Source organism: Panthera tigris, chromosome C1 (assembly GCF_018350195.1).
Source record: "Panthera tigris isolate Pti1 chromosome C1, P.tigris_Pti1_mat1.1, whole genome shotgun sequence".
NCBI lineage: Eukaryota > Metazoa > Chordata > Mammalia > Carnivora > Felidae > Panthera > Panthera tigris.
In genome coordinates, this window is record NC_056667.1 from 50508406 (window position 1) to 50528217 (window position 19812).

The window sequence follows — 19812 nt, forward strand, 5'->3', positions numbered from 1 at the left end:
TATTTCTGGCATGGTCTTTAATTCCTGAAGCTAGGTTGAACTTTTTTTTTTTTTTTTTTTTAGTGTTTATTTTGAGAGACAGCGAGATAGAGAGCACGTGGGGAAGGAGCTGAGAGGGGGAGACAGAGAATCCCAAGCAGGCTCCATGCTGTCAGTGCGGAGCCTGATGAGGGACCCGAACTCACACGCTGTGAGATCATGGCCTGAGATGAAACCGAGAGTTGGACGCTTAGCCTACTTAGCCACCCAGGCGGCCCTCAGCTAAACTTATGCTTAATCTCTTGGCCTCAAAAATGCTAGGCAGCTGCATTTCCTGTGTGTCTCCTTATAACTATAGCAATCAGCTGTGTGCTTGTTTTTAGGATTAACATGCTGAGCACCTCTCCACTCAACTCCATTCATACAATCATAAAAGAAATGCCAAGAGGAAGCTATCCAACTTCCTGGAATATTGGAAATATTAGGAAATATTCCAGTCATTGGAGTGCACCAAATGTTCTTTCTTACAGCCAAGGAGTTTTACACCAAAAACTGAATGTAGACATAGTAACGCTAAGCATTCCTAAGTGTTTGACATGGTAATTTTGGCCATAATTATTTTGGCTGTCTCTCTTATTGAAATGTATTGAGATGATGTAAAACAAAATGTAAGTTGAATTTCTCTCAGATTAAGTTCCATTAATATTGTTAGTGTTCTCAAATATTACTGGACAGAATAAATAAAGCAATATACATTTTTTTAAAGTTTATTTATTTTGAGAGAGAGCAGGAGGGGGGCAGAGAGAGAGAGAGAGAGAATCTCAAGCGGCCTCTGCCCTGGGAGCAGCACAGAGCCCAACATAGGGCTCAAACCCACGAACCTTGAGATCATGACCTGAGCCAAATCGAGTCCGATGCTTAACCGACTGGGCCACCCAGGTGCCCCAAATAAAGGACTCTGTTACCATAAAAAACCCCAACTATTCAAGCCCACGTGCCCTCTGGAAGGTCCCTGCAAACCCCAGAGGCAGCAGCCTCCAGCTGGCAACCATGTCCTTTAGGGCAACCAACAGCAACTCCACCTTTACAATAAATAGGCCTTGATTGGCCCATTAAACTCAAGGCTCAAATATTTCCCTCCCCAAAACTGCCAGCACACAGGGCTGGGAGGTTTTACTCCTTTCAACACCTAATCACAGTCCCTTTATTATGCTTAATGCAAGTGGCAGTTAATCTCTTAATATCAAGGATACAGTGTTCAGGGTTTCCTTTTTGTCTCCTGTTTTGTGTACTCTTCAAATTATTGGAGCCAGGATCCTAACAAGCTCCACACAAGCGGCATTCAGTTAATGCAATCGGTATTGTAGGGCCACGGGCAGGCCACCCAAAGGGGCCACTATGACAGAACACTGACTCGCGCCTCGGTCCCGCTGAAAGCAGGAAACAAATCTCCACAATGAAAGGTAGTCTCTCTCTACTAAGAAGTAAAAAGACATCCTTATCCCCTAAGAACTTTAAATTAAAAATATTTCTCTTTATTTGATGTTTATTTGTTATTGAGAGAGAAAGAGCACGAGCAGGGAAGGGGCAGAGAGAGAAAGGGAGACACAGAACCTGAAGCAGGCTCCAGGCTCAGAGCCTGACTCTGGGCTGGAACTCACAAGCCCAGAGATCGTGACCTGAACCGAGGTCAGACGCTTAACCCGCTGAGCCACCCAAGTGCGTCCTCCCCACCCCCACCAAGAACTTTAAAGCTACCAGAGCTTAGAAACAAAACTTGTTACTTTTTCCCTCATCTATGTGAGCCCAGATCCCACTTGAAATCCTTACTAATTGAGGGGGGTGTGGCTGGCTGGGTGGGTAGAGCATGCAACACTTGATCTCAGGGTCAGGAGTTCAAGCCCTATATTGGGCTTCCAACCTAAAAAACAAAACAAAACACACACACACACACAAAACAAACAAAAAAAGCCTTTACACATTAAAGCTCCCAAGCATCCCCTTTCTTTATCCCACCAATGCCTCACAAATTGTCTCTGTGTCTAAAAAGTACAAACTCTGCCTGCCTGGGTCATTTCTTAGGTCTCATTTCATTATTGGGCCTCTGTACACACATAATAAACTGGCACTTTCTCCTGTTGACCTGTCTCATGTAAACTGAATTCTTAGTCTAGCTCGAAGAGCTTGAAGGGCAGAAGAATTTTTCTTCCTTATAATATGTTAAGTTTCTTTTAATGATTTAAAGATTGACATTTAATCTTTGCCCCCCAACCCGCCTTTCTTTTCCCCTTGATATTTATTTGTTAAAGAAACAAGGCCATTTGTCTGGTCTGGTTTCCATCATTCAGAATACGGCTGACCGCATCCCTACCCTGTCACTCAGCATGCTACTCCAGCTCATGTATTTGACCTAAACTGCAACTTACATTCAAACACTTGATTGTGCTATTTGATTTTAATTTTTTCCATTTGAGTGATTTTATTAATAATGCCAGAGAGGCAGAAGGAGTTTTTTAAAAAGACTACATACTGTGAAAAATTGACATGACTGGAGCCATTTAAAAATATGGAAGGGTGCCTGGATGGCTCAGTCAGTTAACCATCCGACTGAGTTTTGGCTCAGGTCAGGATCTCAAGATTTGTGAGTTCGAGCCCCTCATTGGGCTCTGCATGGACAGTTCGGAGCCTGCTTGGGATTCTCTGTCTCTCCCTCTCTATCTGCCCCTCCCTACTCATTCTCTCTCTCTTTCTCTCAAAATAAATAAACTTAAATAAAAAAAGAACTACGGAGAGAGATAGCACACCTGCCTTTGGTGTAACTGGGCCAAAACCTCTGGACTGGGCAGTATAGCAATTATTTGAAGCAATTGTCTGAGAACTTAGCAGGACAAACGTCCTGATCACAAGCCTGATGGTTGTGGACTTTCTGAAGATAGAATCTATAGTCAATCAATGTATAACCCAGAGTAGCTTAGCTGTTAAAACACCCATTTAAAAAAAGAAACAAAAACACCTTGTTTTTCTTTTCTTCAATTAGGGTATTGCTCCCTTCCCCCTCCCTTGCTTTCACCCTACAATCAGGACACTATCTGCACATTTACCTCAGTCTCTGCTCCCGGAATTGCAATTCTTTGGTCCCACGTAAACATCCCTCTGCCTCTCATTGTGGCTCTTTATTTTGAGGTTAACAGTGCTTTTCCAGGATCCCACACACATTTAGGGGGCAGTGCTGGATATCGAGACTTCACTGCTTATTAGCTACATAACCTTGATTGTGGCAACCTCCATGTGAATCTTGTAAGTCACGCCTGGGGAGTGCATCCACCCGGGACCCCAGAGTCTCCAACTCAGTACAGCTCCCTGAACTCCTGGCCCCCCCCCGCCCCCCTTCATTCTGGAGACCGTCAATGGTTAGCTGCACTGTGAGTACCACCAGTCTCATTGGGCAAGTCTGCTCCCTTCCTCATTCCCCAGGAGAGCTGAGTACATACTTGCCATCCATCGAGGTACAGTAGGTAAATCAGTGAACAAGAAAGGTAAGATTCTTGTCCTTGTAGTCTATATTCTAGTGGGGAAGTGGAAGAGACACACTGCAAGAAAACACGAAATTTGAGTTGAATGGATTCGTTGAAATTTCTGGTAACTGGGAACCAAATAACGAGGGTGATATGAGAGGGTGTGTGACTCCCTCAGAAAGGGTGGTCTGGGAGGCCTCTTAGAGGAGTTAACATGGACCTGAGTCCTGAGCATGAAAAGAACTGGAAAAAATAACTCACAAAGGAAATAGCTAGTGCCGAGGCCCTGAGGCAAGAATTTCAGTGTTTTCTGAGGAGGAGAAAGGAGACCGGTTCTGTTATGGGGAGTAGAACTAAGACAACAAGTTAAAGAGGGGTCAGGATGGGGTGAGAAGTTAGAAATGTTACTCTACCGGAAATGGAAAGCCACAAAGTGATGGTGTGGAGACGGACTGCAGAGACCAACAGACGAGGGAGAGGTGGCAGGCTCCGACTCCGTTGGAGCCAAGGAGAGGGACAGAAGTGGACAGATTCAAGGGTGTGGGCATTAAAAAGAAAGGGGGGGGTGGGCATTGAAGAAAAGAGAGGAATGGAGAATGACCCCTGGGGTTACAGCCTGAGTAAACTGGGCAATTAGCGCCGACTTTATTGAGATGCAAACCTGGAGTCCGGGCGGGTTTGGAGGAGGTGGAGACTGGGTGGGGGTGGGGCGGGGTGGGAGGTTGGGTGCGGAGGGCGTCAGTGCGGGTGGGGTGGGGTAACTTCCTCGCGGAGCCGGGGGCTGGAGCTCAGGTGGCGGCCAGCAATGGGAAGTCAGCAGGCGCTGCAGGACTGGAGGAGGTGTCCAGGGGAGGGGGCGAGGCAGTGCAGGTTGCGAGGGGATTGGGCCTAGGGACTTGCAAACTCCGCACGGGGAGGGGAGGAGCTGGCAAAAAGTGCTGAGTCCGTCCTGCCTCCTTCTCTGGCACGCGTGTGCGCCCTCAGGCTGCATCCCTTCTCCAGGTAAGGCTGACAGATGTGGGGACCAGGGGCCCTCCTGGGACCGTCTCGCTTTGCTACCTGCTTTGCCCCGCACCGGCCGGTGAGAGAGGCACCTTCCCGAGAGTCCTTTACCCCCAAAAGTAGGGACATTGAAAAGCCGTGCCAGGGGCCCTGCCTGGCCTGCTCAGTGAAAAGAGTACGCGACTCTCGATCTCGGGGGCCTTGAGTTCGCGCCTACCTTGGGCGTAGAGATTGCTACAAATAATAATAAACTTTTTAAACAAAAGGTAGAAATAGCAGTGCCAGGAGGAGAAAATACAGTCAAATACGCTAGGCAGTATTTAAGTACTGCCTTCAAAAGAAGGGTGGGGGAGGTGCAAATTTACTTGGTATCTTGGGGGGAGCAATGGAATGAGTGAGAGCTTTGGGACCAGGCGGACCTGGATGTCCCATGTGTCCTCATTTCCTAGATGCGAGTCTTTGAACTTAAATCTCCAACCCATGTCTCCACAGTATTCCCCATAAACTGTAGAAGTAAAGGAAATAGATTTATTTAAAAAAAATTTTTTTTAACGTTTATTATTGAGAGACAGAGCATGAGCAGGGGAGGTGCAGAGAGAGGGGGAGACACAGAATCTGAAACAGGCTCCAGGCTCTGAGCTGGCGGCACGGAGCCCGACACGGGGCTCGAACTCAGAAACCGCGAGATCATGACCTGAGCCGAAGTCGAACGCTTAACCGACTGAGCCACCCAGGCGCCCCAGGAAATGGATTTAAAGGCCACGACTGTTTCGGCCTTTCCTTGATTGGGAGAAATGACTGAATTCTTTGTCAAACGGCAAAAGGAATATATGTTTACTGCCAAAATGTCTTAGAAAATCGACCCCAACTAGCACAAAGAAACAAGCACCCTCTTTCCCTGTGCCTCTGGTTACCTCCTCAGTTGTGACCCTGGATCTTTCCCTTCCCTTCTGTCCTCTCCTCAGGTCCTCTCTCGGACATTAATAACTTTGTATCTTTGCATACTTCTGTGATCCTATAAATCTAAGCAAACACAGCTAGAGAAGAGCCTTTTTTCCCCCTATATGTACAAAATGGGGTGCTTCTCTACATATTAAACCTTAAACTTAAATTCCGTATGGTGGACTTTGTTTGAACCCTAGGCACGGAGACAGCTGTGCGGAAGACCAAGCCCTGTTGTGCAGAGAACTTTCTTCCAGGTGAACGGCCTTCACTGGGTAAGCAGCTGAGACTTGGCGGTTGAGCGGCTGGGTAGCTGCGGAAGTGGAGGGCAAGAGTGCCTGTGCGGAGTTTAGAGTGAATTGGGCAGTTGACCTTTGGACCAATGAGCTGTGAATCTTGGCAGCAGATGGGGTAGGCGGGGGATCCTTCGCCTGGGGCTGTGGTTGTCTGCCGTGAGGAGCAGAATCTGAGATTTTGTCACCGCTAGCGATCGCAGGTATTTTCCTGTGTTGTAGGTGTCTCGTGAAACAGTTTTACACTCATTATGTCGGATTAAAAAGTACTTTAGACCTGCCACTTGATTTTGTTAAATAGGTTAAGAAGATCACATGTTCTCTGCGCACCTGGGTGGCTCAGTCGCTTAAGCGTCCGACTTCGGCTCAGGTCATGATCTCTGGGTTTGTGAGTGGGAGTCCTGCGTGGGCTCTGTGCTGACAGCTCAAAGCCTGGAGCCTGGTTTGGATTTTTTTGTGTGTCTCTCTCTTTCTCTGCCCCTCCCCCGCTTGCACTCTGTCTCTCTCACTCAAGAATAAATCAACATTTCGAAAAAGATCACATATTCTGTATCTCACATTTATTTTGATAACTAAATTCCTGTCAGTGATTAACGAGGATAAATATGTGTTCTCTTTCCTACCCAAGATCCTAGACATCCTGAAATTCTATCCGCCCTGGGTTCAGAATCCCTAATCAGGGTGGAAATCAGGATCTGCGAACACTGAGGCTGGAGCAGACTTGCCAGGTTTCGGGTCAGGTTGGACTGTCCTGAAGAGGGGTTTAGTGTAGAAGAACTTTGGAGGCTTATAATCAGTGCAGCTGTGAGTTTGGATTTATGTTTTAAGGAACTTGAAGATCCCACTCGAGGGCTCGCTATGGAAACTGGAACCTGTTAGGAAGGGCGAGAAATCTTTAGCAATTCACACCCCAAGGCAATGGGTGGGGGGAGGATGAATACAGTTTCCCTTAATCTGGATGGACCAGCTTGTTTTGGTTTGCACTTCCTTGGCCTTAACTGCCTTCTTTTCATATGTTTATTATCAACTTGCATTTCCTATAGTGAATTTTCAAAATGGGCTGCTGGTTCTTAGTGGTTTCTTTTTTTTAGTTTTCTGAATTTGCTGCTATACTATGGATTTCCTTTTAGCTAGAAAAAGAACAGTTAATACTCCCCACGCCATTCTCTGTGGCCACCCAGAGTTTGGTTTACCATTTCTTCACTACGTACAAGTATCTGGGTTTTTTCTGAGTGCAGGGCAGAAGAATAAAGGAAAAGACTGACTAGAACTTTCTCTAAATGGCATTATACTTTTCCCATTTTAATTACCCAAAAGGTTCTGATAATTCCCAGTTCCCCTTTCAAGGTGAAGTGGGCGGACATTTGCCCCAGCACTGGCTAAAATCCATTTTTTAAAACACTAGAATCTGTTGTGTTTTGCATTTTCCTGATTCATAAAATTGACCATATTTTCACATTTACTGTTCATTCTCATTTCTGTGGTTTTGTGTGTATTTACAAAAATGAAATTGTACTATATGTGTTTTGTGCAGCTTTTTTTTTTTTTTTTTTTTTAAACGTATCAGGGACATTCCAACTGTTGTGTTAGGTCTCTAAATACACTCTGTAAGAGCTGCTTATAATTCCATTTTGTGGTAGACCTTCCTTGGTTCAATCCTCCTACTAAAAGGCATTGCTTTCTGGGCTTTTGTCACAAAAGGTTCAGTGCTAAACCTTTTGTCTTTGTATTCTTAAGTACAGGTAGTTGTATTCCTGGCCTAGGTTCTCAAGGCGAGAGTTATGTGTATTCTATCTGATTTTTAATAGGTTTTCCAATTTCCTGAAAAGTTGTAACTATTCCCACTCCAGATAGATAAAAGAGATCATTTCTTTTTATTATTATCTCTCCAGCTTCTGGGGTTGGGCACCTTTTCAAATATTTGGTATTTCTTTGCATTCCCTCTTTTTGTTTATTTTAGCTTATTTTATAGAAAATTTTAATATAAGAAACATTAATGATCTTTTGTGGCGGTTTAGAATTGTTACTCCCTCTTCTGTGAATTACTTACCTGTTTTAGGTTTCCTTGCAGTTCAGAACTATTTGATGAAAATTGTTCTGTATATTCAGTGGAAACTTCTGGATATGGATCCTTTTAAAATATTGAATGTTTTATTGATTTTTTTTGTTGTTGTTGTTGAGAATACTGATGTGATGAAGGGTTTGTGTTTGGTTTTTACTTTGTGGATCAATATTTGATTATTTAAAAGTTTTTTTTGTTGTTTCTTTGTTTTAAGTTTATTTATTTACTTAAATAATTTCTACCCCCAATGTGGGGCTAGAACTCAAAAGAGTCTCCTGCTCTACCAACTGGGCCAGCCATGTGCCACTGATCATTTAAAAAAAAAATTTTTTTTTTAACGTTTATTTATTTTTGAGACAGAGAGAGAGCATGAATGGGGGAGGGTCAGAGAGAGGGAGACACAGAACCTGAAACAGGCTCCAGGCTCTGAGCAGTCAGCACAGAGCCCGACGCGTGGCTCGAACTCACGGACCGCGAGATCATGACCTGAACCAAAGTCGGATGCTCAACCGACTGAGCCACCCAGGCGCCCCACGCCACTGATTATTTAAAAGTTTTGCTAGGATATCATTTATTTCCTTTAGATTTTTTTGTTACCATGCATTTGTAAACCAGCTTAAAAAAATTTTTTTTAATGTTTTTATTTTTGAGAGAGAGAATGGCAGAGTGTGAACGGGGGAGGGGCAGAGAAAGACAGAATCTAAAGCAGGCTCCATGCTCTGAGCTGTCAGCACAGAGCCCGTCTGCAGGGCTCGACTTACAAACTGAGATCACAACCTGAGCCAAAGTCCCTCAATGGACTGAGCCACCCAGGTGCCTGGAAACCAGCTTTTTAAAATCCTTATACTGGATCATTCCTCATGCTTAGTTTCTCGCACTTTGTGTCTCTAAGGAAAATTTTTACTTGGCTTTTGGTTTTATTTTTTGCCCTTTTAAATTTCTACCTTTATCTCCTCCTTTTGACTTTTCCTTTTCTTGGTTATGACTTGGCCACATTGTTGTACATTAGCCACGTTGTTTGGGGCACATATAATTTGTTTGGATTATCATAACTGAAAAATGTTCTTCGCTTAATTTCATGCTTTTGTCCTGGGTAATGCTTTATTTGGTCTCTATTACCTTTGTGCTTTAATTTTTGTGCATTTGTTTGTACAACCTTGGCCTTATTTTCAGTTTCCTTTGAGGTTTTGTTCTGATAGTATCTTTTGTAGGACATACAGAGCAGTCTGTTTCAGCTGGGAGACCTCAGTGGTTTTCCTTAATAACTTTCAGTGTTAAAAATGTCAGAACGGTCTCCTGGCTGGCTCGGTCCCTGGAATGTATAACTTTTGACCTTCAAGCCCCACGTTGGATGTAGAGATTACTTAAAATTTTTAAACTCTTGAAAAAAAAAAAAATGTTAGCACATCCAAGCATACAAGAATAAGTTCATATCCATTACCTAGATTCAAGAACAGGTGTCTTCCCCATTTGCATCATCTATTCTTCTAACTTTTTTTTGCTCAAGTATTGTATGTATGTATGTGTTTATTTATTTATTTATTAGAGAGTGTGCGCGGAGGAGGGGCAGAGAGAGAGGAAGACGGAATCTGAAGCAGGCTCCAGGATCTAAGCTGTCAGCAACAGAGCTTGAATTCACAAACTGTGAGATCATGACCTGAGCCGAAGTTGGATGCTTAACTGACTGAGCCACCCAGGTGTCCCATGCTGAAGTATTTTAAAGTAAATCGCTGACGTGTCATTTCACCTTTAAAAACTTCAGTATTGTTGTGTAACTGTATTCAACATTGTGGGAGCATATCATATTATATAATTGTCAGATCACTATTTGTACACCTGAACTACCATAATATTTTATCAATAGTACTTCAGTTAAAAAATTTTAAGTATTGGGGCGCCTGGGTGGCTCAGTCTGTTAAGCATCTGACTTCGGCTCAGGTCATGGTCTCACAGTTCATCAGTTCAAGCCCCACGTCGGGCTCTGTGCTGACAGCTCAGAGCCTGGAGTCTGTTTCAGATTCTGTGTCTCCCTCTCTCTCTGCTCCTCCCTTGTTCATGCTCTGTCTCTGTCTCAAGAATAAATAAACATTAAAAAAAATTTTTTTTTAATTTTAAGTATTTTTATTTATTTATTTTTTTAATTAAGTATTTTTTTCTTTTCTTTCTTACTTTTTTTTTTAAGTTTATTTATTTTGAGAGAGGGCATGAGAGACTAAGAAAAATTACCAGGTGTACTCACAACTGCAAAGAAAAGACCCCGCTCCCCCCCCACACCCCCCCCCAGCCGTTCCCAGAACCAGCCAGGGTGTGCCCAGTTGTGGTCTGACCTAAAGGTGGGTGGGAACCAATCAAGTTCTGCTGAGTGTTCAAATTTAAATGTCAACCAATAACAGCTCTGTTAACTGCAAAAAAATCCCTAACTTGTTTGTGCCTGTCTATAAAAGAAGCTGTAAGATCCTCGCTCGGGGCCTCTTAGCGTCACCGGCAATGAGTGCGTGGAGGACCAGGTTCGAACCTGCAATAAACGACCCTTGCCGCTTGGCTTTGACTCTGGACTCTGGTGGATTGTTGTCGGGGGGTCTCGAATCGGGGCATATCAGGCACACGCAAAGGAGGGGCAAAAAGAGAGGAAGAGTGAGAATTCCAAGCAGGCTCAGTCACTTAAGCTGACTGAGCCACCCAGGCACCCCTAAACTTAAGTATTTTTAAAACAAAAAATTCAAACAATTTTATTAAATGATTCATGAATGGGTCTACATCCTTTCTAGCAAATAGTGGGGAGCACCAAAGGTCTGAAGAAGAGGAAAGGTTTTTAAAGGCAGGACAAGGAAGTCATACACAGAAAAAGGATTTAGTTCAGGTGAGGTCCCCTTCATCTGGGGACAAAAGGGTGGATTATCTCCTCGTCCTTGGGGGACGGAGTGGGCTCATGTGACAGATTATTGGTGCTGACCAGAAAATTCCCGATTGGCCTCTTAAAGGTTACGTTTCTGGGTTGAAACTGCAGTTAGTAGGTATTAAGTCTTAGTTTACTGACTTGGGGCCTTAACCTGAGTGCTGCCATTTTGGGCCTGTGGTTTTCTTTTGAATAGTATCTATCTCTTTAAAAATGACATTTCTTAAATAACCACCATACTATCACAAGTAATAAAATTCCTATTCCTTAGGATTGTTTAATGCTCTAGCTGTTCAAAATTTCCTGCTCTTCAAAAACAAAGTTTCCTGCTTTTCTACATTGCTTTGTTCAACCCAGATCCAGATAAGGGGACACACAGTTCCCTTGGCCTCCTAAACTAGATTAAGTCCCTCTATTGAAGCCTTGCGGAAAGTCCTCCCCAGTGGACTTTACTGTTGATTCCTCAGAGTTGCTTTGATTAGCTTCAGGTGCAATGCCTGGTGTTCGGTTTTCCAGTTTGTCATTAGGAGGGATGAAATGTGTATAACTAATTTTTATCACTTTTTGTATTTGTAGTCATCCTTACGTTTACTTTTTTGACCTTTTCTCTGAACTAATGAACGTGTTTAGTATACATTTTTCCTTTGACCTCCTGTTGTTCGTACTTTAAGTGAATGCTAAGTGTAAGATTTTTTGCAACTAATATTTTTTTGAATAGTTAATGTAGTGACTTACATCTATAAATTATTTGTTTTAAACTCTTACAGCACTGGGTTTTGTTTGTTTTTGTTTTGTTTTTTTAGAGAGAGTGCAAGTGGGGGAGAGGAGAGGAGAGAGAATCTTAAGCAGGCTCCACACTGAGCGCAGAGCCAGGCACAAGGCTCTATCCCACAACCCTGGGATCATGACCTGAGCCAAAATCCAGAGTGGGATGCTCAAGCAACTGAGCCACCCAAGTGCCCTACATTTTTGTTGTTCTGTTTTTTTGTTTTTTTTTTTTCCATAAGCTCCATGCCCAACGTGGGCTCTCAACAATGACCCTGGGATCAAGAGTTGCATGCTCTGGGTGGGGTAGGGACACATGGTTGGCTCAGTCAGTTAAGCATCTGACTTAAGCATCTTGGTTTAGGCTCAGGCCATGACCTCACATTTCCTGAGTTCAAGCCCCATGTTGGGCTTGGGATTCTCTCCCTCTCTCTCTCTCAGCCCCTCCCCTGCTCATGTGCCTGCATGTACATGTCCTGTCTCTCAAAATAAATTTAAAAAAATAATAAAAAATAAATAAACTTTAAAAAAAAATACTTCCTTTTTCCTGATCTTTAGAAGACTTTGGGAACCAACAAGGTAAAAATTGCTTCTCACTTTTCAAATTTAATTGTGAAAGTTTAATAATAATCCTGTGTTTGAACTATGCTTTATTTGCTGTTGTATCCCCTTTTTCTTTACAGTGTTATTTATTTGTGCCTTTTCTCTCTAGGTTGGTCAATTGTCATCAGAGGATAAGTGTTTTCAACTTTTGGGGTCTATTTCATTCTTTATCTAGCAGTTTAACTCCATTTCATCCTTTCTACTTTTTTAATATTTTAAAGTCTAAATTTCCTTCAAAGCACCATTTTCACTACCTACTATAAGTAGTTATTACTGACATTCAGTATTTTTAAATTTCCTTCAGTTTTTGACCGAGTTATTTTGGAATTTAAATATCTGTATCCTTTAGTATTTGAATTCCATATACAGAAATTTTTCTTTTAATTTTATCATAATTTTTCTTCAGATTTTATGTAAGGGAAATTTTTGAACTGTAGGATTTTAAGTATGTATCTTTTTACCCTGATAATGATAGATCAGCTGCTCCTATGATTTTTTTTTTTTTTTTAGTGTTTATTAATTTTTTTTTAACATTTATTTATTTTTGAGACAGAGAGACAGAGCATGAACGGGGGAGGGTCAGAGAGAGGGAGACACAGAATCTGAAACAGGCTCCAGGCTCTGAGCTGTCAGCACAGAGCCCGACGCGGGGCTCGAACCCACGGACCGTGAGATCATGACCTGAGCCGAAGTCAGCTGCTTAACCGACTGAGCCACCCAGGCGCCCCTTAGTGTTTATTTTTGAGAGAGAGAGCATGAGTGGGGCAGAGAGAGAGGGAGACACAGAATCCGAAGTAGTCTCCAGGCGCTTAGCTGTCAGTACAGCCTGATGTGGGGCTCGAACTCACAAACCGTGAGATCATGACCTGAGCTGAAATCAGACCCCTAACCCACTGAGCCACCCAGGCGCTGCCCCCTATGATTGTCACAGCCCTTTTGTAGTAGTCCTCAAAGTTATATTTTTTTAAGCTTCATCATTGTGGGCAAGATGTTTCATGCTTTTTTTTTTTTTTAACTAATAAACTTAATTTTTGGAACAGTTTTAGGTTCACAGTTTTAGGTTCACACCTGCATGGCCCCTGCCTCATCATCCCACACCAAGTGGTACATTTGTTACAGCCGGTGAATTTACATTCATGTATCATTATCCCTCCATAGTTTGCATTAGGGTTCACTCTTGGTGAGTGAATTTTCTATGAGTTTCTGTGAGTTTTGACAAGTACATGGCCTGTGTCCACCACTATCATACAGAATAGTTTCACTGCTAAAAATCCTCTGTGCTCTGCCTATTCATCTTCCTCCCCTCAATCCCTGAGAACAACTGATGTTTTTTCTGTCTCTACACTTTTGCCTTTAATACAATGTCATGTAACTGGAATCCTATAGTACGTAGCCTTTTCAGGTTGGCTTCTTGGATTTGGTAAATTTGCAATTTAGATTCCTCCATGTTTAAATGTCTTAGTAACGCATCCCTTTTTGGCCCTGAATAATACTGCATTGTTTGGATATACCCCAGTTTATCCAACTACTGAAAAATACCTTGGTTGCTTCTCAGTTTTGGCAGTTCTGAATAAAGCCGCTCTAAACCTCAGTATGCAGGTTTTTGTATGGATATAAATTTTCCACTCCTTTGTGTAAATACCAGGGAACACGATGGTAAAAATATGTTCCGTTTTGAAGCACCTGCCAAACTGTCTTCCAAAGTAGCTGTGTCATTGTTTCATTTCCATAAGCAGTGAAATGAGTGTTGCTGTTACTCCACATTCTTACCAGCACCTGATGTTAGTTATTTTGGATTTGGCCCTTCTAATAGACATGTAGTGGTATCTCATTTTAATTTGCATTTACCTGATGACATCTTTCCATATGCTGACTTGCTATCTGTGTATCTTCCCTGGTGAGGTGTCTCTTTGGGTCTTTTGTCCATTTTTTAATCCGGTTCATTTTACTTTTACTGAGATTTAAGAGTCCTTTGTCTGTTTTGAATAGCAATCCTTTATCAGATGTCTCTTTTGCAAATATTTTCCCCCAGTATGTGGCTTGTCATCTCATCTTGTCTCAGGCTAATTTGAGTTTTGTTTTTTTTTTGTTTTTTTTCCTTTCTGGATTGTTTGTTAGCTATGGAATTAACTGCCTATGGGCACATGATTCGCAAAAGTGTATCTTGCAGAGCAGAAACTAGGGTAGGTTAGGTTCTAGAACCACTTATCTCATTCTCTATTTCTTTTTTTTAAATTATTTTTTTTTCAACTTTTTTTATTTATTTTTGGGACAGAGAGAGACAGAGCATGAACGGGGGAGGGGCAGAGAGAGAGGGAGACACAGAATCGGAAACAGGCTCCAGGCTCCGAGCCATCAGCCCAGAGCCTGACGCGGGGCTCAAATTCACGGACCGCGAGATCGTGACCTGGCTGAAGTCAGACGCTTAACCGACTGCGCCACCCAGGCGCCCCAACTCACTCTCTATTTCAAGAGCACCTCAAGCTTGATATGTTAAATGAAATTTGCTCTTCCTTTAAAACCTGTTTTGTTTTTTTTCCTTGGGGTGCCTCGGTGGCTCAGTTGGTTGAGTGTCCTACTTCGCTTAGGTCATGATCTTGCAGTTCCCGAGTTCACGCCCTGCATCAGGATTTCAGCTGTCAGCGTGGAGCTCTGTTTGGATCCTCTTTCTCCCTCTCTCTATGCCCCTTCCCTGCTATATGTTCCCCTTCAGCAGATGCTTGCTCCAGCCTTGCTTCTGGAATGTACTTTCTTCCATTCTTTGCCATGTAGCTGCTGCTCACTTCTCAGATTCAGTGTGAGCTACTTTTGCAGGGAAGCCTTCCTGGATCTCCCTGAATATGTCAGTTGACACCTGGTATAGACAGACGCTCATGACCCTTGACCCTTACTTTGTAAGTTGGCACAGTTGCCATTTGATATTTATTTCTCCCTAGATGTTCACCCCTTGTAGGGGAGGTTCCATGTCCATTTTTACTCAACATCTTTTTCCTTTGCTATCCGGCACAGTAACTAGCATATAGTCTGTGCTCAATAAATGTGATTGAATGTCTGGGGACTTGTATGGCTCATGTCTGCATTCAGAAGTTTTACCAGGATTATATATAAATGGATATGCATCTTTTATTAACCTTGCCCCAGATCTAGTGATTTTTTTTTTCAATCACATGACTCAAGTCCAGAGAAGTTTTCTGTTACTATATGTGGTTTGTATCCTCCTTCCACTAGATGCTTGGAAGGTTTTCTGGTTCTGTTCCTCAAAGCTATGGTCAACACTCATGAGTCCTATTTCCCCTTTCTCTTCTGTTCATATGCTTCAATAATAGCTACTAGTTTTGTGTATTTACCCTAGTCCCCTTCCATGAAGTTGCTGAATCCTCTTGAAGGGGATATAATTTTTCTTTTCATACCTGTAAGTTCAAGCAGTTTGGGTCTTGACAGCAGTGATGAATCAGCATGTGGTACAATTTTTAGTGTAACAGTAGTCCACTCAAACGAATACCTACTAGGCTTTGCAGAGGAAAAGATTAAGGAACAGGCATCCCAGCTGTTGTCCAAAGTGTGTCTATTGTGCATAGCCATTTCTCATCCCTGTTAATTAAGGGATGAAGGGATGGGAGTGGTTTCTCCCTTTCCACCACGCAGGGTCAGGACAGCAGGGTAGAATGATTAAAAACAAATGAACAGCCTAATTGAGTCTCCTCAAGCAAAGGTCCAGGGCCTCTGTGACATGGGAGTAGGCATGGTTTTTAGTTATTCTGTTCCCCTCAGGTATTAATATTTGCATTCTGGAAAGTAATACTCTTAATTGACTTGAGCTGGTTTTAAGAAAAATTCTTAATGTTAACTTTCTCTGCAATCAAAAAAGGGCCTTCTGTTTTTCCGTTATGATTCCATCCAAGTCACCTTAAGCGTTAAAAATTTGGTATGGTGCACTCTTTTTAAAAAATGATTATTTTTGAGAGTGTGAGCAGGGGAGGGGCAGAGAGAGGGGTGGGGATCTAGGGTCCCCAATGGGCTCTGCATTGACAATAGCACGTCAGATGCTGGGGCTCAAACTCATGAACTGTGAGATCATGGCCTGGGCCAAAGTCGGGATGCTCAACCTGCTGAGCCACCCAGGTGCCCCTGGTGCACTCTTTTAATAATGTTTATTTTCCCATAATCTGTTTGATCCTGACAGCGAACATAGGCAGCAAAGTTAATAGTACGGGAAACTGGCCAATTTCCATCATTACTGGTTGATTTATGGCATTTAAATCTTTACTTGAATGGGGTATTAATCATATTGTATGAATTTTGAATTCTGATTTTTTTTGTTGTTTATGTGCATATACCCATGTGTTACCCTATGTAACCTATGGTTTACCCTTTATATTAAATTGTGGAGTACTCAGTTTACTTAATAACCACGTTTATACTCTTGGTCATTGTGCTTCTCAAAATAATTGTTAAGTAAACAAGTTACTTTTTTTTTTTGTATTTCAGATAATCTTTTTAAAGATATTTGAGTTTGGGGGAGTCTAGCAGACCTTCAAGAACAAAAATTACTCTTCAGGAAAATAAAAACGTGTCCACAATGTCCCTTATACAGTCAGAAATTGATAGACTTGCAAGGAAGCAGGAAAATATCACTCATAGGGAAAGAATTCAGTTGATAGAAACTGACCAGGAAATGGCTCAGGTATTAGATTTAAAATGCAAAGACATGTCAGCAGTTGTGCTGATGAAGTTTAAAGGCTTGATGGAAAATCTGGATTTAATGGTTGAAGAGATAAGGGACTCTCTTAAAAATGACCTAAAGGAAATTTTAAGAGTAGAAAGTAAAATACCTGAAGTGAAAAATCCAAAGAACTCCAGTACCAAAAAGGAGTGCCAACAAATAAAAGGTTTAGCCACACAAAAAAAAGGATTGGTAGAAAACATAGAAAGAGCAAACTCTAAAATAGTTGAGGATATTGAAAATTTGACTTTTAAAAGAAAAGAAATAAATGAGCCAAGTAGCAGATTAGATAAAGCTGAAGAGTACAGTACTAACCAAGGTAAGGAATTGTCCTATGATGAGTCACAAAATTACAAAGTCATGGAAAGTATGGAAGAAGCCATAAGCAATATAGATAACGCTTGGGGAGATAGTAGGATCCATATGGAAGTAACAGGAGAGAACATCGAGATTGGAGAGGGTGGAGTGGTCAAAGCAAAAAGAGAGGAAAAAATTCCTCAGAATTTAAACAATAATAAAGTGAAGATTCTAAAAACCTCCAGAGAAGATGAAGGAGCAGTACTTAGGTTGGCAGCAGACTTTTCATCGGCAACACTGGACATCAGTAAGCAATGGAGTAATGTCTTCAACATTCTGAGGGAAAATGATTTTGAACCTCAAGTTCTATGTCAAGTTAAATTAGCATTTAAGTGTGATGGTGAAGTAAGGACCTTTTCAGATATTCAAAGCCTCAGCAATTTTACTAGCCAAAAACCGTTTATGAAAGAATTACTGAAGGATATACTCCCACAAAGTGAAAAAATAAAGAAAGGAGGAAGAAGATACGGGATTCGAGAAAAAGTGGTAAGTATATATAGATCTTTGGAGTTTATGTATGAAGTATAATAGTTGGTAAAGTTATTCTGAAGTTTAAACCAATTTTTAAGAAATATTTTCTTAAAGGGGCGCCTGGGTGGCTCGGTCAGTTAAGCGTCCGACTTCAGCTCAGGTTATGATTTCACGGTTGGTGAGTTCCAGCCCTGTGTTGGGCTCTGAGCTGACAGCTTGGGGCCTGGAGTCTGCTTTGGATTCTGTGTTTCCCTCTTTTCTCTGCCCCTTCCCAGATTACGCTCTCTCTTTCTCATAAATACTTAAAAAGAAAGAATTCCTTAAAAAAAAAATCCTTAAAAGTAAAAGCATGACATTAAAAGTAATGACTTAAAGGCTCTTTTTCTTTTAATGGGTGGCATTGAAAGCTTGGAATAGGTTAAAAAGATTTGAGTTGCTCTGAGAAGAGATTGTATATTTATTATAGACATTGAAAGAAAATGAATTTATATATATGTTATGTATTTAAGGATAAACACTAGAATAGTGGCTTTTAAAACAGTAGGAGGAAGAATAGAAATAAATAAGTTCAATTAAAAGCCCTCAAGCAATAGGATCATGAAAAAAAGTATCAGGTATAATTAGGTTGAAATTTCAATGTATAAAGTAGTCCTGCTAAGTCCTCTTTATTAACATTCAGTGAAATGCAAATCTATTTTACTAAAGCCTGTCAGAGTGTTCATTAATATTAATATTTAGCAATTATCCATTGCATGTATAAAGGTTTTTGTTTCTTACATTGTATTAGAGTATATTCCCATGTTTATTGGTTTCATTGAAAACACTGTATTTTCTGAATATTTTTCATAATCCCAATCCTGAAAGGTAATGCCTGTAGTATACTGTAGAGATTCCCCCTCCCTCTCCCAATATCTATCTCTCTCTCTCTCTCTCTCTCTCTCTCTCTCTCTTTCATCTTGGATGTGTATTTCTTATTTTTGTGTATGGTATAACATAGTAATCTAGTTTCATTCTTTTGCATGTGACTCTCCATTTTTCCTGGCACCACTTATTGAAGAGACTATCCTCATTGCATGTTCTTGGGTCATTTGTCCATAAGTTAGTTGACCATATATGTGTGAGTTTATTTCTAGGCTCTCTGTTTACATTGATCTATGAGTCTGTTTTTATGACAATACCATATACCATACTGTTTTGATTACTATAGCTTTGTAATATAGTTTGAAACCAGGGCATGATGCCTCCTGCTTTGTTTCTTTTTAAGATTGCTTTGGGTATTGGGTCCTTTGTGGTTCCATACTAGTTTTAGAATTGTTCTATGAAAAATGCCAATGGAATTTTGATAGAGATCACATTGAATCTGCTAATTGCCTTGGGTAGTATAAACATTTAACAATACCAATTCTCCCAATCCGTGAGCACAGAATATCTTTCTATTTATTTGTATCTTCAGAGGTCTGTAGCTTAAGCCAGTATTTTTGCTGGGTTCTGAAAAGAGTACCTAATTTCCCTTCCCTCTCAACATTTTCTAGTATAACATCTTTGCAAAATGACAGTCTAGAATTAGGAAATACACTTGGATCAACAAATTCTTTATTTGAGAATAAGCATTTAATCCTAGAAATTATTCCCTGGAGATTTGCACAGATGAGGCAACTAACCTGTTCTAAACAGTCTGGGAAGGTTGAAGGACAAATATCTATCAACCAACCCCGAATAGGGAAGAAGAGCCTTTTGTAACAAGGAGCATTAAACGGAATATTCAGAGGCAAGTACAGGGTTTCAAGAAATGTTAAGAGTTAACTTTTATATTGGAGACATTGTCTTAAGTTGAGTAACTAGGCTGTCCTATTTAACCCTCCACAATAATCTGAAGTAGTGCATTACATTAGATGCTGTTCTAGAGGGCAAGTTGAGGCACCAGTAGCAAATGTGACAGCTGGATTTAGGAGCTTGTACTCTTAACCAAAGCATGCTTTCCTTTTGAACAATGTGGCTGGAACTTGAAAGTGGGATCTTTAAGAAATATTAAATTTACTTTTGTTTCCTTTGGGAGAAAAGTAAATGTGAGTGGGGGGTGTGGGTTGATAATATTCCTGAAATTAGATCACAGAGTCTCATTACCATACTGTCCTGCATATACTCAGACATTCACAAATACAAGTTGTTCTTGAGAGTCAGGCACAAAACACTTAAGTGTTGGG

The 19812-nt window shown here is 41.4% G+C and overlaps 1 protein-coding gene across 1 annotated transcript in view; it reads left to right on the top strand.

Moving 5' to 3' along the window:
* L1TD1 (LINE1 type transposase domain containing 1) overlaps positions 1-19812 on the top strand; it is a 28376-nt gene that overhangs the window by 6224 nt on the left and 2340 nt on the right. Inside the window, exons 3-4 of the mRNA XM_015540914.2 lie at positions 3454-3490; positions 16561-17623. Coding sequence (XP_015396400.2) covers positions 3454-3490; positions 16561-17623 — 1100 coding nt within the window. The remainder of the gene's footprint in view (positions 1-3453; positions 3491-16560; positions 17624-19812) is intronic.